We start from the raw sequence: 23,788 nt of genomic DNA on the forward strand, positions 1-23,788 counted from the left end.
CCAGGCTGGGTTGGACGGGGCTTGGAGCAACCTGGGCTAGTGGAAGGTGTCCCTGCCCACGGCAGGGGGTGGCACTGAATGGGCTTTAAGGTCCCTTCCAACCCAAATCAGTCTGGGATTCCATAATACGAAACAATCAGTGGAAGAGAAGTGGAGCATTTCCATGGGACTGGTCTGTGCTGTTCTCTAATTTAATTTAAGTCTCCAGGAATTATGAGGAACGCGATGCTGCAAATATGGAATTTAGAGACCTCTGCCAAGTCTCTCTCTGCCCTTGAGCTGTTCCCATTGGTTGTCCCTGGGGCAGCTGCCACTCACCACACATTCCCCACGGACACAGATGCTGTAGGGATCCTTGTAGGAGCAGCGAGTCCCATCATGCACCGGCTGCTTCATGTGAGCCACATCCCCGGTTTCCCTGGACTGGCAGTACAGGTGACATCTCTTGGGAGCTGTGGAGCCAGGGAAGAGAAGGAACTGCATGGATGGACAATGATCCAGGTGTGCTCCCGAAAAATATCCCGCTGACAGAGCGAGGAGTGAGAAAGGACAGGCAGGTTTGGGAATGGGGATGGGGGCAGAGCGGTGGGACAGGGTGATTTGGGGAGGAACAAGTGGGGAATCTGGGGGGGATGGGGAAGTTTGGGTGGGATGGGGAGGTCTGGGGAGGGAACCCGGGGATTTAGGGCAAAACTGGTGGTCAATTTTAGATATAAATGGGCAATTCTGGAGTCATAAAGGTGAATTTTAGGGATAAACTGGGGGATTTGGGGGTAAAACTGGGGATTTGGGATTAAAATTGGAAATTAGGACAAACCTCGTGATTTTGGATGTAATTCTGCAATTGTGGGGCAAAAAGGTCAATTTTGGGAATAAAGGGGCATGTTTGGGGGAAAATGGGGGATTTAAAAGTAAAAAGGGCAAATCTGGGTTAGTGGGAAATTGGAGGTTAAAATCAGGGATTTAGGGCAAATCTGGTGATTTTTAGACATAACTGAAGAACTTAGGGTCAAAAGTGTCAATTTTAGGGATAAATGGGCAATTTTGCGTGGGAAATGAGTAATTTAGGTTAAAGATTGGAAATCTGGGTCAGAGCAGGGAATCTGGGGGTTAAAATCTGGGCTTTAGGGCCAAACTGGTGATCTTCAGATAAAACAAACAGAGGGGGTAGGGGGGATAAACCAACTAATTTGCTTTTCTGGGAGTTCTGGGCCTGTCCCTGCGGTATCCAGGCCAAGGGGAATGGCTTCAAACCCTTTCAAGTGGCACTAAAGGCTCAGAGCAGGACGCACGGTCGGGGTGCTCGTAGGGCAGCCAGTGGTGCCGGCTGCCCCGGAACTCCAGGTGGGAATTGCGCTGCTGGCACTGCTGTGCCCTGAAGTCCTCAAAGTGCTTCGGACACTCCTCGGTGCTGCACAGCTGGAACTCAAAATTGACCCCGGCGCAGTCGTCACCTCCGTTGATGGGCCTGTGCGGAGAAAACATCCCAGAGATTCTCATTAGGGAGAAATTCTTCCTTGTGAGGGGAGTAAGGCTCTGTTTAGGTGAAATTTAACTTACGGAGCCCTCATCTTTCAGAAAATCAGATTTATTTTCAGGTAATTTAAGCCTGGCTCCTGAGATAACTATTCAGGTTAAAACTGTAGCCTTTCCCATAGTTCCTTCAAGAGTAAAACTCTATATCCACTTATCCAGGCCCCACAGTTCCAGTGGGATTCTGAGCACCCTGGGGGGCTTGGTACTCTTTCTGACAATTTCCAGGGTGACCAATACATATTTTTTACAACATCTCCCTCTGCATGATGTGTGCACCCACTTCTATTAATTCCAAGGCTTGCTTCCCATTTAATTCTTTACAGAGCCCAAAACCCCTAGAAATATGTCACATGAAAAAAAATAAATAAAACTCCATGTACTTTTAATACAGCTCTGGTGTATAGTTAATAATAATTAATGTAATATAGCTCTACTGTATTAAAAAAAGTATATAATTATATCCAGTGGAAGGTGTCCCTGTCTACGGCAGGTTTGGAATTGGATGGGCTTTAAGGTCCCTTCCAACCCAAACCATTACATGATTCTATGATTCTGTGAGATTCTTTGATTCCACGAAAATGATCCAATTTCCAGGGTCTTGAACAGAATCTCCACCCGAACCCTAATTACCATTTCAAATGGCCCCTCCCTGGACCCCCAGGAGGGTGCAAACCCCAGACCTACATTGGGTTGTTGCACTGGCGCGTGCGGAAGCGAACCCCAGTTCCACAGGTCCGGGAGCAGGAGCCAAACTTGGTCCAGGGTCCCCAGTGTCCATCCTGCTTCAGCTGGTTGGTGTTCTTCCACATGCAGTGACCTTTGTAGCACCACTGAGGGAATTGGGGCAGGAAACAGGTGAGAACAGACACAAAGCCCAAATCAAACACATCATCACAGTACAGGAACATTCTGCTGCTGCCTGGGGCACGCTCAGATGGTAAAAGTGACTCTCCAATATCCCAGAAGACAGGGAATTTGCTAAAAGAACAGGTATTTGAGTATAATTTGATAACTAAAAATGGACTGGCAGCAGGACACCCACTAATGGGGATATTAAAGAGAAAAATCAAGTGCTACTCCTCAGCCTACACAAACATTTGCCACATGGGGTCTGGACCACAAGCTCTGAGCAGCCACCCCACAGGAATGGCATCATCTGCATCCTTGGATTCCTAAAGATACTTGATGGACACTTTGCAGGAAAGAACCCAAAAAATATAACAAAAGGGTCACAGAATGGGTTACACCTCCACTGGGGTTTCTATGCCCAAAACATGTGACAGCAGACCTTGTACAGCTCATGGAATATCCTAGTGGGAAAGCACAGCCTCCTCTCTTCCCATCCTCTCGCTCAACCCAAGAGAGGCTGAGCAATTCCCTCTGTTTCTCTCTGTGCCCTTTACCTCAGATGAACAACACTTGGTTTTTTTCCCCAAGACAAACACAGTGCAAAGCCCAGACTCACTTTTCCAGGGGCACATTCCGTGCCGTCGAGGGGAGGTCCTTTCTTGGTCTTGCAGAAATAGGGGTTGTCGGGGTGGCTGCACCACAGCTGCTTGCACGGATCAAAGGTTCGGAACTGAAACCCACAAGAGGCGGAAAATGAAATGCAGAACCTGAGGTTACTTAGGGTTTTTGGGATAAGGATCCAACCCACTCCATCAGTCCATCTCACACACACCAGTGAGTCCCGTATCTTCAGGGCAGTGCTTATTCCCTGCATCCCCCAGCCCTGAGCCAGTGACAAGAAAGGAGACACCCAGAAGAGGGAGGAAACTGAGGGGTTTTTTCCTTTTCTTCCTCGGGATCACTCCCACCAGTCTGTGGCACGTGGATTGTGCTGCCACCTACTTGCCCATTATCCCACAGGACTGGGTTTCTCCCATAAATATCCCTCTGCTCTTCAGAGCTCTGTTTAAATACTCCATTAACTGCCCTCCAATGATTATTATTCAGTTATGACACACTGCAGCTCCCCAGTCAGGCCAGACCCCCCGGGACGTACCGCTGTGCACATCCTGTAGCCCACACCGAAGTCGAAGCGGCACTGCTCGTCCATGGAATAGTTGATGCCTGGCAGCTCAGGAAGCTTGGGCCAGTCGTGCTCGAAAGGGTCGTCGAGCAGACAGTCGTAAGAGCTGTGGGAAGAGACACAGGAAAAAAACAGCATGAGCAAATGTATACTCCTAATTCCTGCCCCGTCCTGGGAAGTGTCCACGGCCACGTTGGACAGGGCTTGCAGCAACCTGGTCTAGTGGAAGGTGTCCCTGCCCATGGCAGGGGGATGGAAACACATGAGCTTTAAGGTCCCTTCCAACCCAAACCATTCTGGGATTCTATGACAGAGGCCTATTCCAAATCCCACTGGAGTCAGAGGGGTCTTTCCACTGCCTTTCCATCCCCAGTAGATGGGCCATGGGACAGCCCCCAACAAGCACACAGCATTCATAGGTTAGAGCCTTTCTAACACAGATTTGAAGGGAAAAAGGGCCTGAAAAAACAGGGATCAGAGCCCGGGTGCAGCAGGGAGGCCTTACTGGATGTATCTCCTGAGCTCCTGGCCACTGCAGCGGGACCAGTGGTAGCGGTGGAAGGCGGCCTGCACCAAGGGGGCCATGACACTGCCCATCGCCGTCTCGTCCCCACATCTGTTCCCTTGCCCGTCGTGCTCCATGCCCAGCCTGGAACAAAGAATACCTCTCAGAGCCAGTGGGACACAACTGTAAGGAAACAGCTCTCCAAGAGGTGCCAAGTCTGACTCGCCAGCCCAGGCAGCTGGGGAGGAGACAGCAGTGAAGGATGCACAGTCAGCTCCTGTCTCTGCTGGGCCTCCCAGGTGCCTTCCTGACCCTTCCCTCACCCCAGACAAAACAAGTTCCCCCTCTCTCTCCCCTTCCTCTCTTCCACCACTTGTCTCTTCATTGCCTCAACCACTGCTGCATTCCTAGGGGACGGAAATAAAACCAGGACAGCTTCCATAGAGCCATTAAACCCAACCCCCCTGGAGCAAGCAGGAGGTGCAGCAGCACGTTTTGGTGTGATCTGATTGCAAAAGTTACACTTACACGTGCCCAGTCTCATGAGCAACAACAAAGGCTGACGAAAACCCGTCCTCGTGGTTGAGGGTGCAGCTCCGGACCGGGTGGCACATGCCCGTCACAGGAGCGTATCCTATGGAGAGACACCAGGCCTGAGTCTTGTGCCCAGGACGTGGATTTTAAATGAGACCCCCCAATAAACTTCTTTTTCCTCAGGAAAAGCTAAAATTGCTCTGAGTCCAGGGCAGCCTGCCCAGCTCCTCAGCCTGACCAGTGCCTGCCCTGATACAACCCACACCTGGGGAATCCTGCCCATTAGCATTAGTTCCCTGAGTCCCAAAGATGGATGCAGGTGTCAAAGTGGCTGGGATGTCTATAAACAGAAATCTGCAGTGAAGGATGCAATAATATAAAGGGAAGTGGAACACCAAGTACATCGAATGTTCCCAGTGATCCCTGCAAACACAGGAGCTCAGAGAGAGTAAAGAGGTGTTGATTTACAACTCTCAAGTATAAAAATTAAACCTACAGTTGGACATAAAGGGCAAGGACTCATGGCAAGGTCTCCTTGCTTTTGAAAAAGTCCGTGGAACAAAGAGCAGGAAGTGCTAACAATGCAATTCCCAATTTTTCCTCTTTTCTGGCAGACGCCAGCCAAGAAACACCGAGCCCAGAGAGCTCTGCTCCAGGTCAGCTGCATTACCTTGCATACCAGCGGGCCCAAAATCTTGCCTGGTTAAGAAGATGGCATGGTCGTGGTGCTCGGCGTGGCCGGGGTCCGCCTTCTGCTGCTGATAGGCCCAGCGGCACACGTTCTCCAGGCTGCGCGAGGGGTTCCCCCTTTCGATCAGGCTGATGGACTGAAGGGGCAACACCTTAGAGCCAGTAGCTCCACCCACAGGCAGGGAAACCACACAGAGGGTGGATTTTCTGCCCAGGAGCTGTAGGTGGGGAGCCGGCTCACTGACCTTTGCGTACCCCAACATGATCATTCGGACCAGCACGACGTTGATGTGAACGCCCAGGGATTCGTCGTGGTAAATCTCATTCACCTGAGGGGAAAACAGGGAAAATTAAAAAGAAAACAACCCACTGATGACACCAAAGGAACTTCCAAGGCCACGGAGTAGTTATTTCAAGTGCTTGTTCCACTACAGTCCTCTCAGAGGAGGATTCAAGTCTCGGATCATTTCCACACATTGAGGAATGTAGACTCACTTCCCATCGCCACATACCCCCTTCCCAACTTTGGGAAGCACATGTCAAGGTTCCCTTTTAAGTTTCACGGATCAGGGCCCAAAGAAAAGGGTACTGGGGAAAAGACTTGAAGTTCAAATGCTGCAAATCACAGAATCCCAGACTGCTCTGGGTTGCAAGAGACCTTAAAGCTCATCCTGTTCCACCTCCCTGCCATGGGCAGGGACACCTTCCACTAGACCAGGTTGCTCCAAGCCCCGTCCAACCCAGCCTGGAACAGTTCCAGTGCTTCTTGTTTTTAAGTGTAGTTTTTTAAGAAAGCAATTAATGCTGCTGCCCTACTTTTTCAAGATCAATTAGAATTCTGTGGTCACTTCTGTACTAGAAAGAGGCCTTGTGGAAGGGAAGTTAGAAAAACAGAATTATGCAGATAAACCAAAAATTGTCCTTCTTTGAGGCCCTTCCCTGTGTCTGGGAAGGTGAGAAATATCCTGGCACCAGAGTGTGAAACATCTGCAGGTCCTCAATGAAGCTCCTCATCCCTCTAAAAACAAAATAAATATTATGCTGTGGGCAACTGGTGAGAAACAAACACCCCTGTTCAGAGGCCGGTGGGTTTGAGCAGGAGTTAGAAGGGTTTCTATTTTTCAGTCTGGCTAAACAGAACTTCCCTCTTCCCCTCAGGGAAAAAGGTCACTGGGAGGTTTCCAGACTGTGGACACGAGGATTTGAGCCCATGGTTTAAACATGCAATCCCTGGGGCTGAGAGCAGTGGCAGCAGGACAGTGGGACAGGGAATGAGCACAGAGCTCAGGCTGCCTGTCCTGTGAAGCAATTATCCCAAAGGTCAGTTATTCCTCTCCTATTTCCTTCTCTTCATGCAGAAGCATCACTCCCACAAAGGGCTGGGCCAGGAAAAGCGTTCACAACTTCCCCTGTGCCAAGAGACAGCAGGGAGTTTCCCAGAGACAGGAGTGACTTCCCTGGAGACAAAAAGGACCCTGGAACTGACCTAAGGTTTCAAGTCTTCAAGACTTCCCCATAACCCCCTTTTATCCCATCCTCTGGATGGCTTTGGGCAGCTGGGTGTCAGCTCACCCTGGCTCTGGCCCCACAGCTGCTCCCAGCAGATGGAGCCTCAGGCATGTAAAAAACATGGAAGTGGTTTGGGACATGGATCAGCCCTGCTGCTCACAGAGTTATAAAGGTTTTAAAACTGAAAAGACAGTATTCTGCAATAATGTGTAATGGAGCTTTATTGTTGATGTACCATGGGGTACGTGGGGAAAAAGAAATTATTTCCTGAGTTATTCTGGAAAACACATTAGTTGGGTTAAATTCATATAGGGATAATTTTTTCCTCTCAAATTCTAAATTCTCAAATTTAGATTATTTGTAAGCCTAAGCAATTATTTAAAAAAAATTCCAGGAATGAAAAGGTGAGTGCAAAACATACAAGAATCATTCCCATGTCCATCAAGTCATTATTAATGAGAAGCCTATTCCTCATCTCTGTCCTTAGGAGGCTGTTTTTCTTTCCTGGAAAACCTTACGATCCCACAGTTTCTAAGACAGATCTTCTACTTGTACTACCGGGAGGTTTGCTCTGTCAAGAGAGCCACGGGGGGTTTAGAACACTTTTTTTCTCTACATGTTTATTTTTTGGCCAGGTTTTCTCTAGAACTGCGTTGCAGGAGGAGCTCAGAATTACTAGAAATGGATCAAGTTTACATTTTTTCCTTACTGTTTTTCAACTATTTCCAAATTCTTGGAATTACCCTCGAATGCGTCATGCCCTAGAAAACTACTGTGGAAAAGATGAAAGAAAGGAACATCCTGAAAAGAGAAATCCATATTCAGTAGCAGCCCAAATGATCCCATTTCTATTATTCCCAAGCCAGGTGCTCCTACGAAAGCTCCCAAGAGCAGCTCCCATTCCCAAAAAAGCTGCGGCAGATACTCACGATGTTCATGAGGGTGAGGAGGTAGTTTTGGACGTGTTCTTTGCCGTGGAATCTGACGACGGAGTCGTCCACCCCCAGCAGCACCTCGATGTTGTGGTCATCGTCTCCCGCGTTCCGGCGGCGCCGCAGGGTCTCGTTCAGCTGCTGCTCCACGTGGCCGTGCAGGGAACTCAGTGCCCCCAGGAGGGACCCTGCAAGGACAGTCAGGCATCAGTCGAGTCCTAGTTCCTGTCCCATCCCTGCAAGTGTTCAAGGCCAGGTTGGACGGGGCTTGGAGCAGCCTGTGCCCCTGTGGCTGTTCCTGTGTCCCAGCTGGGAGCATCCCCATTCCCCCACTCTTCCCATAAATGCACAGGGATCTCCCTGCTCTACTAAGTCATTTCAGCAACCAGCATCCAGCAGATGGAGAGGAACAGTCCTGCCTTCCACTCGTGGTGTAACGGGGCACTTCCCCCAGCAACGGCACAACTTGCAGCCCTTCTCCTCCACGCTGGAATTCGTGAATGCCAAGGCTGCAAGTCCACAAAGTGTGCCTTCCCCTGTTTTCAGTGCTCTCAAGAATGCCCACCCTGGGACAGCACACCAGTGGGAAAATCACAGACTAGCTCCACTTCCAAAAGTTGCTGCAGCTGGCAAAGCTGCCAAGCACAGCATCCAAGTGAAACCCAGCTGAGAAGTGAAGCAGTGGGTCCTTTCCCTAACTGCCGTGCCCTGTCCAAAAAATACCGGGTAACACAAGGGGTTGATCCGTTCCCTTGTCTGTTTTCCATAACCCAGCACTTCAGTGCCTTCAGGGTCAAACAATGAGGATCAATCCCAGGTTACATGTACTGCCAGTAGCTCTGTTTCAAAGGCTGCAGGGTGCATCCATGGCCAAGCACTTAACAGAATACAAGGGATCTAAGTCCATCGAGTCCAACCACTCCTACAGCACTGCCAAGGCCACCACTAGCCCATGTCCCCAAATGCCACATCCCCGTGGCTTTTAAATCCCCCCAGGGATGGTGACACCACCACTGCCCTGGGCGGCTGTGCCAGGGCTGGACACCCCTTTCTCTGAAGGCATTTTCCCTCATGTCCAATCTAAACCTCCCCTGGCACAACTCGTGGCTGTTTCCTCTTGTCCAAACATTTGTTACTTGGGAGAAAGACAACACATGAGGCAACAGTGAAGAAACACACAGAACCAGTCTGGCTGTTTGGGGATTTGGGCTAGACAGACTAATCCGTGCTAATCTCATTCTGGAATTAGCTGGCTCGTTATGTCTTCCTTTTTTATTTTGCTGGTCACCTGCATCACTTACATCCCGATGGTATCAGCAGGAACAGATCAGCCTGTGCTCTCGTGCCAGGGGAAATGGTTATTCTGGGTTACAGAATAACTTTCCTGGAGTGAAACTGTGGAAGAATGGAACTACAGCTCTTTCTGTGTTATTAAAGAAAGCCATGATCTGCCCAATTCTAATTCCATCGACGCTGTCATCAGCCAAACCTCTCTGTACCTGAAGAGAACCCTCAGCATTGCTCACATGGGAGACTCTCACCATCTTATACTGTAAAACACGTGGGCTGAATTCTATGCTACAAATGACACTGATAGCAGCACTATTCCTTTTTTATATATATATATATATATATATATATATACACACACACACACACGCCGCCTCTTAAATCTATCTCTGTATATATGGTCCTCCTATGTGCTTACTTGCTCAATTGCCTAATTTAGCCTTTTCCTGAATATAGAGATAGGAAAAGTGTCTAGGGAAGATCCACACCTTCACTAACTCAGAATTAAACTAATGAGAAATCAGTTTGGAACCAACTGAGATCAATTTTAAGTCCCTTGCCAAAGAGTGTGTTAATGTATAAAGAGTCCCTAAGGACAGATGTGTTCTGCAGCTACTAAAAAATTCCATTCTGCAGTTCTCAAAGTAAGGAAACTAGGCCAGTCCATCCTGTCGCTGCCTCCAGAGGCTTATTTTCAAGTGTGCCTTTTGAAAAACCAGGGAAGAAAAGAAGAATCATTTAGTTCAAATGCAAATTCCAAGCAGTTCCAACAGAATTCTCACTGATCTCCAGAAGAATTGTGTACATGCAACATTTGTGTGGTGCTGCTGGTACTGCCTCATTATGAGCCATCAGCAGCAGAAACCACCCAGGTAGTCAGGCTGAGATACGATGACAGCACGTCCTCATTAGGCTCTGGGATGGGCTGCAACTCATGGGCTTTGATTTATAAGGTTCTTAAGAAACAAAATTCTGGCAAGTTATGCATTCTCCCTTATCTTTTCTTACAAATTGCCTGAAACTGCCTTTTACTCCAGAAGCATCAAATGAGTTTCTAATGCTACCACCACAGTTTTGTGGCATGAGAAGAATGTGTCCTGTGCCGAGGACCCTGCCCCGAGCCCCTTCCCATGTGGAGCACCAACATTGGGACCTGCAGTCTCAACGCTGGATTCAGGGCCTTAATATTGTCAGTGTCTCTGGAGGAGAGTTTGTTTGCTTAACTGCTGCCAAAACTTCTGCTTGTTTGTTTTTGGGGGCTGAGGAAAGAGTTTGTCTCTGCAGCGACCCCAGCCGCGCCAGTTGGCCATAAAAATACACAGTTTTACTCCGTGTTTCACTGTATGTTCAAGGCTGTATCCGTGAAGCACTTCCAGAAGCCCCTGCAGGGCATCTCTCTGGGATATTTCACAATAAATAAATATTATCTCTGAAATTTTGATAACACAAAGCAAGCCAGCTCTGCTGCTGCAGAAACACGGTGCAGCGACACAGAGGAGAACATCGGATTCAACATTCCCCTCAAGGCACATGGAACAATTACTTGAGCATTAGCAAAAACCAAACCAATAAAAAACCAACCGAAAACAAATCTCTTGTCATGGAACCACAGAATCCTTGAGGTTAAAGAAGGCCCTTCAGATCAAGTCCAACCATTCATCCATTATTGCCAAGTCCCCATCAGCTGGATGCTGTCCACCACGTGGGCATGGAAGTGCTGCTGCACCTGTGAGGGTCTCAGGATGTGGCAGACAGGGTCTGGTGGTGGTGTCACCCCTCGTAAAGGTGTCTTGGTGTCAGAGGAGGACAGACACTAAAGCATTTCCTAACGGAAATAAAAATGCCAGCAAGCCGGTTCAGACACCAGCAACTTCACCACACTGAGGAATGAAGAAAAGAGAGAAAAAAGTTCTTGTGACTTCATAAAAAGCCCGGGTATCTCTCACCTTCCTGAGAATCATTAAGCTCGGGGAATTACCTCTGCTTATGTTCTCTTCCACCCTTGGGAGAGACAGTGACTGGCAGATTTACAAACAAACAGGGATTAGAGGAGGGTCTGAATCTTGGGGCTCTGCAGGATTAGCTGTGAAATGCACAGCCTCCATGGGCCACAAACACAGACCCCATCTCACTTTGTTTAGACTTAAAAGAGAAAACAAAACATTTTGAAGTGCTGACTGCTTCCATGAAATATGTGCTTCTCTGGTACCTGAGCAATTCCAGCTGCAGAATGATTCTGGGAAGGATGGGAGATTTCCTGCACTGTGTTCCTTGCTCTGACATCACGGGAAGGCTCTTCCCTTCCACACTCTCCCCTTCCACGCGCCGTCAGCGAAACCAGCTCTGAGCACTCACTTACACGAGGGCTCGATGCCAGGGCACACTCAGGGAGCCACGTAGAAAGGCATCATCCTCTATGTATTTGAATAGAGCCAACTCGGGATAAATTTTTCCAATGGAAATGGCTGGAATTTTACCCCATAATTTTCTTGTCATCGCTTCCCTACCTGGCATGAGGCTTTCTAGGATTGCAGGTTATCCATACCTGGCAGCAAACACACACAGAACATAGCCAGAACTTAAGGAAACTATAATTAAATATGCCTGAATTTAGGTCAGCTATTAACTGTTCTTTTTCCATCCCATGACCAGAAACTGGGAATACAAAAAGAAAGGAGGAAGTTCAGCCTGTTCCAGAGTTCTCAGTGCTGCAGAACGTGCTTGACACACTACCTGGACAGTTTGCAACAGCTCTGCACTTACCCGATTCCTGTTGAAAGTGCTTTTAGACCTGTGGAAATGTAGTAGTGATGGTGCTGGCAGTGGAAATGTCTCTGTGAGGTTCTAACATGCAAGCAAAAGATGAGGAATAAGGCTCAGGATCAAACCGAGCCTGTTTGGAGTAAGTGCTATTGCTCTCTAATAATGAAAAGCTGAGGGAAGACATTGAACAACCAAAGAGGAGAAGCCCCTGGGTGACAGCCCAGAGCCTGCTCTCTGCACAGCCCACGGACACGGCACCACCTCGCCTGGACACCACTAATACCAGATCACAGCTCCGCGCTGGCTTAACACGGCCTCGGGACTTGCCCGGCCTTGCCCTGGCTCATCTGCTCTGCACCTTATTTTTAGCTGGGTTTTAGCCCTAACAGCCAACTTAGCCAAGAGACAGTTACCCTACAACTATAAACCACATCTCCTACCATTTCTGCTTTCCTAGTAGCAAAAAATCCTCCCCTCTCACATTTCTTTATTTCTCTCTCTATATATATAGCAAGAATTCCATCATAATTTTGTTTTGGAGGTACAGATGATTTGGTGGTTAGTTTTGGTTTCTAGAGTTTTTTTAGAACAGGTTAAAAATATATTCTTACATGCCATTATTCAAAATACTTAATTATGGAATTTCCCTTTTCCCCACAGAAAGGGGAACCCCCTGGTTACATGGATCGTGAGGAGGGCTGGAATCTTGCTTTGACTCTGAATTCTGAAGGACTTTGCATCTCCTAAAATGTAATAAAAACAGCCTCTTGACAATTCCAAGTCTTTACTACAAGCTGTCCCTCTTTCTCCAGTAGAGCAGCTTACACATATAGTTCAGAGACTTTATCTACTTTAATCCCAAGAGAATATTCTGTTGGATAAAGGCCATAATTTATTGGGATATATGAAGAAGACTCAAGCATTTGGGCCTGGCTTTTTAGGAGACCTGAGGGACACCTTCTGCTGGTGGTTACATACAAAAAGAGGACACGCAGAAGTCTGTGGGTCACAGATTAGACACACATAAACCAAGCAAATCCATTCCTTTGTCACTTCACGCCACACCAAGTTCTGCAATTCAATATCAGTGGAGCCTTTTAAACACCACTGCAAAAAAAAAAGGTGAAAAATAACACGGAAAAAGTCCCATTTTGCAAAATCATCAGCTGTATCAAAGTCCAGAAGTAAGAAAAAAGCATCTGCAGAGGCTCTGGAATTCAGTTTGCAGAGGAGAAAGAGTAAGTCAGCAACCATGTGCAGCCTGGCCCACTGCTGAGGTGCTCACCTGAGTATCTGGGCTGCTGGAACCAAATGCAGTTTGGGTATGGGAGGGCTTATTTCCTACAGCTTGGAGTGGCCAGCCCTGTACTTCCAAAGTTTCCAGCTCCTAAGAGCATTGAGTCCATGCCTTTATAAGTCAGACGATCTCCCAGGAACATCAGAGAGCTCTGCATTAACAACCTGAAAAGCACTCATGCCTTCATGTATCATTACATCAACCCAAAAATCACTTTTACTTCAGAAAGGCACACACTTAAAGCATCCTCAGATTCCTAAGTGGAATAATGCATTATAAAAGGACAGAGTAATCCAAAAAGGGAGGTACCCCTAAAGCCCACCACATTCGGAAAGCACGGGCTGCATTCATAATTTATTTGCTAATTTAGAACTTACTGGAAGAAGAAATGCTGGATAGCCTGAGCTCTCAGCACTTTTGGACAGCTTCCCTGAGATTCCAACAGGCTTCAGAGGAGTTCCAGGGTCTAAACTCTTCAAACAGGTGTTTTCAGCAGCTGACCACTACTAGGAGCTTTCAGCGCTTGAGGAAGTTGCTTTGGCAGAGATGCTGCCCCTCAGTGCTCATTAACTAAGTAGTTATAGCAAGGCCTTAAAATTATTTCAATCCCAGTCTGGATTCCTTAGTCCTTGGCATCTGAGCCAGCTTCTGCCAGCTGGTTGAAAGCATGGAGAGAGCCATGGAAGGGTTGGGGTTTGAAGGGAGCTTAAAGACCATCTAGTTCCAAACCCCTGCCGTGGGCAGGGACACCTTCCACTTAACCAGGTTGCTCCGAGCCCTGTCCAACCTGGCCTTGGACACTTCCAGGGATGGGGCAGCCACAGGTTCTCTGGGCAAGCCAGTAAAGGAATTTTCAGTGGCAAAGAATGGGGCAAATTGGGGCAGTTTCCACAGTGAGTGCACTAACAACTCCTTGGGTTGCTCATTTCTCTGGGATAAAGGGAGACCTGTGTTTACATACAGCTGCTTATTTTTAAAAGCTGTCTAAGGACTGTGTTCCTACAGACCTGGGACCTGTTACTGCCACGGGAATGGTGTGAGAGGACACGGCCCGGCCAGTGCAGGCCCAGCCACAGCCCTGCTTGTCACAGAGCAGCCCAGTGCTCTGTGTCAACAGCAATTACCCTCCAGTCATCACCTTATCTGCCTTAAGCCTCTGCAAGTCGGCAAAGCCAGCTACACTGTCCAGACACAACAGTGGGACCTCGGGACAGAGCCCCGCTTCCTTCCACGGGGATTACTCCGAGCGGGGAGCTGTGCCTTGCCCACACAGCAGTACAGACACAGCCCTGCCCAGCTCCTGGGGATGAACTATGGAGCCTGGCAGTTGCTGAGGAAGGACTTGTACAAGCCACCAATGTGCAGGTTAATAGTTCACCTAAATATCCGAAAATCTGTGCTCTGGAGCAGCCCCACAAATGACACAAAATCCCCGTGGTTGAGGCCTGCCAGTCTGATCCACTCAGGGAGAAAACTCTCCCACTGTGATCCATGCAAGGGGAAATCTCTCACAACAGCTCAGGGAACAGTCTTTGCTCTTTTCCAGGACAGATTTGCATTCTCCTGCCTATGGAGAAGCTGAAGAGCTTCAGCTGAAGGGCTCTGCATGACCCACCTGGCCTGAGCCAGAAGTGCTGTCCAGCTGGAGAGCAAAGCCGGGAGCAGCCAGGGCAGCTCAGCTTTTCCATTAATGACCCACACTGAAAACGCATTGTAAAAATCCAAGGGAAGAACATCACTGGTGACAAGGTGGGGCATGGCAACCTGCTACTGCAAAACTGCTGAAGGACACTTTGGTGGCAACAGTGGAAGACCAAAAAAGGTGCTTTGAATGCTTTTCCTGTAAAAGCAGAGAGACATGAACACGCTTCTCGTGGACTTGCTCTGAGTTCTCTAGAGTGTCCGAGAGACAGGGCAGACCACTGCCATCACAACATAAGCACCAGTTAACACTGGCACCTGCGTCCTGCCCGCTGCCCTGGCAGTCCTCCCCCGACCTGTCTTTATGATGGAGCTCCAGAATCGGGATAATCGATCTGGAGGACACTGGCTGGAGTGGACATTCGACCTGTTACAAAACAGAGAATCATTAAGGCTGGAAAACACCATCAAGTCCAACCACTGAACACATGAACTCTGAAAGGCCAAATGAGAAGTGGAGAAGGGAAGAGATGAAACTCTGTCCAAGTGCCAAAGCCAGAAGTTTTGAACATAAAGAAATCAAAGATTTCTGAATTTAGTGGGACTGAAGCAATTTCTTTCCAGGTCTCACACGTTCAAAGAAGAGGTAAAACAGAAAGAATACCTGGGCCTGGCTCCATTCTAAACTCAGTGAACATCTTCACAGGTATAAAAGGTAAAATTAGAGTCCAGCATCCTCAGTGTGATTCCCTTGCACGGCCACCAGAGCAGGTGGAAGCCAAGGATGGGAACACCACAGGCAGACACAGCTGTCCGATGGTTTATGCTGAGATCAGCGTTTAAAGGAGACAGGAGATTGGAATTCAGAGTATTCACTCACATAAAAGGAATAACTGAGTGTGTAAAACTGGAAAAAAAAATGTGGGAAAATATTTCTGCAGTCCATATTACCGAGACAAAGAGAACTTCAAATGAGTCACAGAGCGCGGGTGTGCGACAACGGCTCGCTTCCTTCCCAGGTCTCACTGCCCTGGGACTCCTTAATGGAGCTGAAAGCATAATTGTCCTTAATTGCTCAGTTGGCACTAAGTGGATTCCAACCTTCTGACAGGACAAAGCCCAACAGCTGGTTTTTGGAGCCCGGCCTTGCGATGAGCCCGTGCACCTGCAGCGACACCGGCCACGTCCATGGAGGGCTCCTCCACCACTGCCAGGCAGCAGCAGAGCCCTGTCTGCATGCCTGGGAGGTCCCCTCCCACCCCAACCAGCCCAGGATTCCATGATCCTATGAGATACGTGCATTTAGGCAGATACATTTAGACAGATATGGTACATTACTATATTTAGGTATTAAGGTATATGAAACTGAAGTTTTGCAGAACTTCATTTGCCCATCAACCCCATCACAAGCTGAAAAGCTTAATTTTTTAACTCATATGTAAGAATTGGCTGGAATACTGAAGATGGAGTGGGGGATTATAAATATATTCCAGATAGCTGTGCTGGGTTGACAAATTCTGGTTCTTTGTTGCAAAATAATATTCAATGTCACACAGGCAGATTTTGTGAAATCACAGAAAGCCAGTCAAAGCCTCTGCTCTCTCCTAGTCACACATCTTCTGGAAGAGAGGATTTTAAAGCTGGAAGGGCTGACAGGGAGGGAGCAATCCTGAACTGAAAGCCAGCTCTCAAACCTCCCAATTCCTTATGGAGCAGAGCTCTCCTGCCCACACCTCTGGCTATAATTACATAGAGTACACCCTGAGTGTGATACCCTTATAAAAACCACACGGCCCAACATTACAGACATACTGATTTTAAGGGAAAAACAGAGCAAACAGGCAGCTTAGGAGGGTTAATTTTGACTGTCACACCACAGAACTGGTTTGCAAACATTAGAGTCTCACCTGTGCTTTCCTGTCGCCATTCAGGGAGGGGAAGAGTTTCCTGCAAGGCCCAAACACAGGCCCTCAGAAACTGGTACAGAATTATTTCATTATGGATCCATCCCCCTCAGTATTTCCCTTTTTTTTCATATAGACTCTTACACAACGAGGCATTTTTTTTTTCCTTTCCACCTCCCCAAATTCCTACGAGCGCGCCAGCCTTGCCTGCACCTCGCACAGATGTGTTATGAATATAACTCACACTGTTTCCACACAGGATATTTTGATCATTCCCCTCTCCTTTTCCCCATCTCGATCCCGTCCAAAATAGCACAGAGTCATAATCATAAATTCTCCTGTTCTGACCTGAAAAAGCTGTGACTAAGGAGAGGGAGTTTTGTCGGCAAGGTTCATCCCTGCTGCCTGCCATGGGAGGTGAGGTCTGCTGGAGATGTCTTCCACAGGGAATCAGTACTTCTTTCTGCCCAGAACCGACCTTCTCCCTCCTGACACTCAAGGCCATTCAGATAAAACCATAGATGTCCACCTCTTATGTTAAAATTAATTTGGATACATCTGAACATTATTGCTAGAACCTCACCACAATGCGTGAATATCCAAAATGCCATTTAGTTGTAGAATGACACTTCACGAAGCACTTCGTGCCCCTTCAGTAGCACACTCTCTCTATGAAGCTGCTCCTCGAATCCAAGGAATTTCTCTGTGAGAGGAGAGCTGCCAACTTTCCCTCTTTGGCAAGCAGGGTCCCATTCTTGCGCCTCTCTCCATTTCCTGCACAGTGTTGCTTTAACGAGCCCTTCGGTCTGGTGGAAAGCTAACAGAGATGGTGAAAAAAACCCCATAATAATAAAAAAAGAGATGAACCTGAGAGGGGAGAAGATTTAGGAAGAATTTTCCATAGCATATACAATGGGTCTGACTAGAAATATGACAAAAAGAGAAAGTCCTCCTCCTCAAAAGGAGGGAAAACAACCTGAGGGTTTAGTTTTAGACACATAAAGGGGCCTCTCAAACTAATCAATAAATCTAATGACTTAGACTTACAAAGAAGAACTGCTTAGTCGAATATTGTTTGTGTTGCAGGAGTGCAGGAATACTGTAGAAATAGCAGCGAGACAGCCCAAGGCACCAAAATAAATGAAGAGTACGGTTTGTGGAACTGTCATCCAAAAATGCAGCCTTCAGCTTGGATTCAATCCCTAACTAACACAAAGGCAAGCTTATCCCAACCCTGGATCCCAGTTTGATAGTGTGGTTGCAGTAGCTGGATCCCCAAAGTGATGCGAGAGTGACAATCAAAGGTGGGAGAAAAGCTGTCCCAAATTAGGAAACAACAGAACCAACCGATACAAGAGAAGAGCTGAAGTGGCAGGACAGCAAATAATCCCAATTTTAAAAAGTGCATCCAAGCATTAGTCACGGATAATAAGCCCCTCTTTCTTGCCACATGGAATTTCAGCCGTTTTTCAAAATTCCACTGGCATAAATATAAAGGAAAGGCTCCAACTATAAACTGTCACTGAATGCTGTTGAACTTGGGTTCCTGCTTTTTTTTCCATGAATGCACTGTAAGTCAGCATTCCAAGAGCAACAAACGTCCCAAACCCGAGATATTTCCCAACAGTCCGTGGACCATGAGAGTGTCCAAGATAAGGGCACAAATATGCACGAGGCCGTTCTCCTCAGACCCCACATCCACAGGGGAAGGGGTCCCCAAAACCCCAGGCGGATCTGCACCAAGGGGGTCTTGGGCTGGGACAACAAACAGCTTCAATAACCCACCCAGAGCACAGCAATCACTGCATTGCTGTACTGAAAATCCTGAAAAACAAGGAACATCCAAGTCCTTAGTGACATGGAGCACCTGCTCAGGATGTGGGAGGTTTAATTTGGATTGAAGCTCTGCCACTGTGGAGCAGCCTTTTCCAAACCTTGGGCATCAGCTTACCCGCTGTATTCAGGGTAATAGCCTCCAGTGTCTTTGAATATCCCACTCAAGCTGTAGATACTATCATCATCCCCAATAAACCTTCACAGAAGGTGCTAAAAGCAGCTTATTGTGTCCCAGGTACCTGAAGGTTTTACAGATGCTGTTGTCCAACTCTGCTCTTCCAAGGGAAATCACCTGAGGGAACTCACTGTCCAGCAGCACAGATGAAAGCTGCCTTTCCCTGCTTTGGAAAGCCAGCTGCTGCCTCAGTTTCCCCGGCATCAGAGCCAGAGTCCAGTCTTTTACCTGTGCAAGTGCCTCACTACTCTCACTGTAAACCTGCACATGGAATGCAAACCATGGAGTTCTCTGGAGATGTTGGCAGCTGGGACACCTGCGCACGGTGTCATCACCCGTGAGCCTCAGGAAAGGGATGTTAAGTTCAACACAGGGACTTCTCTCTCTTTAAAGAAATGTAAAGCCTAATTTCTTAAAGGCTTTAAAAAGGGAGCCAGGGCAGCTGGAGGCAGAGGATGCTGGGTTTCCACGGAGCCTTACATCTGAGGAACAGCTGTGAGTCAACCTGCGTGGCAAAGGTTCAAGGATACAAGTGCTCAGCTTTAAATCCCACAGATACAGGCAAGGAATGACCTGCAGGAGAGACACTGCTGGCTTGTCTCCATCACTTCCTCCCACAAATGCCACAAGTTTCTTCTTTACACAGGAACAAACATCCTAAATCAGTGGTATTAAAGGGCCTGATCAAGAAACAGGCATTTGGGGTTTAATGCCTATCAAATTTCTTTCACTATCAGCAATTCTAAGTGAGCCAGGAGATGGAGAGAGAACACATCTGCTCACTGCAGTGCTGGTGAGACGTTCCTAATAACGATGCAGATGTTTCCAAATGGAAGTGGATGGGATGCCCAGATGGCTTTCATTGTCCTATTTTTCCAAGCAGCCCAGCAAACTTCAGATGTAAAAAAATAAATATGAATGATGAGTCTGTCTCGCCAGCAAAAATAAAGAGCATGTTTGACAAAAGAGCAAACAAAGCAGATCTGAGGAGGTCAGAACTTCATCAGCCTTCCTCCAACTCAGCCAGTGTCTAATGAGCCACCAAACCATGGCACAGTGCTGCATGAGCCCTCAAAGACCAGATCCTTTTAATTGATTTATCTCCCCCTGTGTTCCCTCTTAAAGAGAACTGTTAACTAAAGGAAGACTGCTTTTTACTTCTAGTAGTAAATGTTCTCGGCACCAGAAACTTGGAAGCTTTGAAGTGCTGGAAGTAATGAAAATATATTGTTACTTATTCTTGGCAGGGAAAACTCTGCAAACTGATTAAGAAAAAGGGCTTGAAATAAATCAAGAATCAACCCTGTGAAAGCAAACTGAGAAATACCATTAAAATACCAAAGCACAGGCCCAAATGCATCTGTTTGCAAATTCACTTGTAATCAGGCATAAAAAGAACATGGAGTTGGCTGTGGAAGAACCTGAGCAGAACCCAGGGACATGGAAGTGCAGTTTCAAGGACTGTTCAGGTTCTATTTAGAACAGTTACCAAAATGAATCATATGGTCTGTGGATACTCTCTGCCTGTTGGTTAAAACTGAGAATGGCAAAACTAAAAAAATTAGGAAATAAATTATCTTGTGAACTGGTTATCTGTTGCTATCACAGACCTAAGGAATCCAGGGCTTTTGCTGAAACTAGTTATATCATCTGTGATGGTATCAGTTATATTCTCCTCATAAGCCACAGAGCATAAAGAGTTACCCTTTCACTCTAAGATACTTCTCACGGATTTTCAAAACAGCTTTTGCCACAGATGAAATGAAAGCAAGATATATACTTGGAATTGCTCTCAGTCTAGATGTACCAGCTGAATTTTCCATGTCCAGCAAGATGATTTCTAGGTTAAGTTTGAGATATTTGTCCTATGTTGTGAAGAAACATGGAAGATCAGAACTCATTTTCACCGTGAGTTGGCTCTGAGCTTCCTTTCTGCTCTAAGCAAGTGAAAAAACCCCCACAGAGAATCTTTATCATCAAATCAAAGATACTCAAAGCCAAATGAAAATCTACACCCAGAAATGGAAGAAGCAGAAGGCACTACTTTGTAGCTGGACACAGTTAGGGAGTCCAAAACCTAAGTGAAAACGGGTAAACGATTACAACATTAACTCTGCCATGAAAGGGAGGAAACACACCCAAAGCCTTGAGGCCCAGAGGCTTCATGAGCTGCTGGAGGGCAGGGACCAGCCACAGTCACTGACTCTCACTTCTCTACACCACTAACAGAGTTACTGCTACCTCTCACCTTAATACCTCTGACAGATTTATTGTCGAGCAGAGAAAAGCACAACTGCTATTTCTCCTGGAAATTGTGACTTTATGTTCCCTGGAACTACTCGTGAAGAGAACTGGAACGGCAGAGCAGAGCTCTCCATTAAGGAAGCACAAATTTCCTAGGATGGCCTTGTATCACCTGTAACTGTTTCCAGAAGAGACTGAAAAAGCTCAGTTTACAGTGTGTTTAAACCTATTGCACTTGATTTTTTTAGCACCTGAAAGATTTGTTATTATTAGCATTTTGCACAAGATGATCAGTGTATTTCGCAGTTTTCATTTCAATTTACAATAACCAGGTGGTGCTGATTTATTATTTGATATCTGTAGGATTACAGAACGCAATTATTTGGCAAACAAATTGTTCTTCAAACTCGGCGATCCAAATTTTGTATTATGACCACAATTATATACTCATTTCATACAAAAAGAGCCCTTGCTAATGATTTCACACCTTCTCACACCCCATCATTCCCTGTCCTCCATGGAGGATGCAAGTGCCCGAGTGGAAGGGCAAACCTATTCCCTGCAGGCATGTCACTAACTGTTGGGAGGCAGCAGCCTGCTTGTTGTCTGGGTGGAGAGTTAAGACACCGAAGGAGACACTAGAGAGGCACCCAAGCCCTTACTGGCATCCCTCCTACAGGTATGTGCTCAAACTTTTCCAGGGAATGTTTAAAAACAGGCCCTGCAAAGGAAGACGCACCAGTGAAACGCTTCCCTTGGCTCCTCCTACGGTCCGAGCCAGCAAAGCTCTTCATCCCTCACTGGGTTCTCTTCCCAAACCACACGGTATTTGCTGGAATCCAACCCAGATTTCCCACAGGTCAGCCTCTCACTGTCACCAGCTTCCCTGAGACTTCAATTCCCTCTTTTCCAACTCAAACTGCAAGCTCAGACTTGTGTGACTTCTAATAACCCCCAGAACTCAAATTATCTCGCCGATCCTGTCCCATGTTATTGGAATACTCCAAAGAATGATTAGACAAGGCATTCTGGCAACCTCCCCCCCCCTCCCCGTTTTCTTAGCAAACAACAGCTGGGTCATGCTGTTACTCTGTGGTGTTTTACTATTGCGCTGTGGAAAGATTTATGCGCTTGTGTAACCCAGAAATGGGTCTGAAGAAACTCGGTCCATGGGGAGCAACGTGAACTACGAGGATGATGTTCTCACGTCAGTCATTCCCATCCGCATTCCTGGCAGCTCCAGCTGCCCAGTTCTGGGTCATCCCACGTCAGACAAACCAGATAAGTTTACTTCTCATTTACACCATGTTTTGGAGGATGCAGTGAGCAATACATGTGGTACAGCAGGAGCTTCTCCACAGGACCCCACCAAAAGGAGGAGCACAGCATCCAAATCGCTCATTCAAAGCACACCAGATCCATCTTCCTTTTCTGTCATAAATCAGGGATGCCTCCATGTCATCCAGATATTTTCAAAGATATGGCTGAATTAAATTACCTGTGGTTTGGATCCTTACCTGTTTCTAAAATCTTTCTAAAAATACCCATTAAAAACCAGGTATCTCTCAGTGGGGAAAAATGCCAAAACTGTAGTAAATTCAGGGGTAGAAAGTCTGGCAAGAGCCACAGGGTACGGAAATTACTATTTGATGTTAGGACACAAACTGCTAAATTTTAATTCGTTTTCCCATCAGAGACATAGATTAAAAAGCCAACTGTAGAACAGACTGATTAAAGAAGGCTCTTCCCTTTCCGTGGAAGAGTCTCTCAGTGCTGTCATTTCGGTCCTAAATTTGTACGAAGCGCATGTAAAACACATAAACAAGGCTCAGCCCCCGCACGCTGTGGGAGGACTCATTTCCTTCAGTTCCGGACCTTTAATTCACATAAACTCACCCTGATAAGGCAGTCTCTTCTGCTTCCCATTCCCATATTCCCAGACAGGGATGTTCTGGTACATACATCCTGGTACATACCCCATTTTACACCACCCTGGTCCCTTGGCCAAATTCAGAGCACTTTTAACCACCTCAGGTGCATCTTTCTAATCAAACTCAGCAGGAGAAATGAGTCAGTTCTCACCCAAGGGAGGGAACTCAGTCCCACGTGGATCACCCAAAGGGTGACCCTCTCCTTGGCATGTCTTTACCTCTCCGAGAACATCATCTCTAAACCAAACAGGCTTCTTCATGTGGGAACAGCTGCTTTCACAGTATTTAAAAACCTCTGCTGCCCGTTATCACCACTGTTCCTTCAAAGTTTTCTTCTTCCTATGCAATTTAGGGGCACAGGGAGTTTTCACTGGAAAACTGTACGAGCCCTGGAATGGCCTCAAGCTGCATGTACTGACCTGTCTCCAGTTTTTCAATTTTCCCTTCATACAGATTTTTCTGTGTGTTTTACTACTCTGGCATTGGGTGCCTGCAGTTGGAATGAAGCCTTTATCCTTGGTTTTATTTAAGAATCATTTTCCTTTGTTATTGCCAAGAAGAGAAGACGACTTAAGCAGATGGATGTCCCCACTGCCATCATCGGGCCGTAAGAGCAACCTCCCCGACACAGACACAGCACATCACTCACTTCACACTTCTGATCCATTCCTGCTCAAATTTCTTTCTTAAAAAAAAAAAAATTACAAGCTTTTCCTCAGCTATGAAGTCTTGGTTTGCTTTTCCTTCCTAAATACATCCATCACCAACGCTCCTTCTCCTTTGTACCGTGCTGTGCTGTTCTTGTTCTGTTTTGCTGACTACTTTTCCCTTGATTAAGCAAACTGTTACCTGAAAAAAAAAGAATTAAAAAACCCATCCCACAAACCAATATTCAATCAAGAACTTGAGAGAATCCAATTAAGTTTCAATTTTATAGAAGAAGGCTAAATTAAAAGCAAAAGCTCCAGC

At 46.9% G+C, this 23,788-nt stretch overlaps 1 protein-coding gene across 5 annotated transcripts in view; it reads right to left on the reverse strand.

The window, feature by feature from the left end:
* ADAMTS3 (ADAM metallopeptidase with thrombospondin type 1 motif 3) overlaps positions 1–23,788 on the reverse strand; it is a 69,072-nt gene that overhangs the window by 9,121 nt on the left and 36,163 nt on the right. For all 5 annotated transcript variants that reach the window (XM_017837964.1, XM_017837962.1, XM_017837965.1 and 2 more), the window contains 10 exons: positions 7,736–7,926; positions 5,543–5,626; positions 5,278–5,434; positions 4,602–4,707; positions 4,074–4,217; positions 3,542–3,674; positions 3,002–3,115; positions 2,221–2,366; positions 1,293–1,468; positions 319–452 (listed from right to left, as the gene is read on the reverse strand). In XM_017837964.1, the coding sequence (XP_017693453.1) occupies positions 319–452; positions 1,293–1,468; positions 2,221–2,366; positions 3,002–3,115; positions 3,542–3,674; positions 4,074–4,217; positions 4,602–4,707; positions 5,278–5,434; positions 5,543–5,626; positions 7,736–7,926 (1,385 nt within the window). The remainder of the gene's footprint in view (positions 1–318; positions 453–1,292; positions 1,469–2,220; positions 2,367–3,001; positions 3,116–3,541; positions 3,675–4,073; positions 4,218–4,601; positions 4,708–5,277; positions 5,435–5,542; positions 5,627–7,735; positions 7,927–23,788) is intronic.

Source organism: Lepidothrix coronata, unplaced genomic scaffold (genome assembly GCF_001604755.1).
Source record: "Lepidothrix coronata isolate B3197 unplaced genomic scaffold, Lepidothrix_coronata-1.0 Scaffold318, whole genome shotgun sequence".
NCBI classification, from domain to species: Eukaryota; Metazoa; Chordata; class Aves; order Passeriformes; family Pipridae; genus Lepidothrix; species Lepidothrix coronata.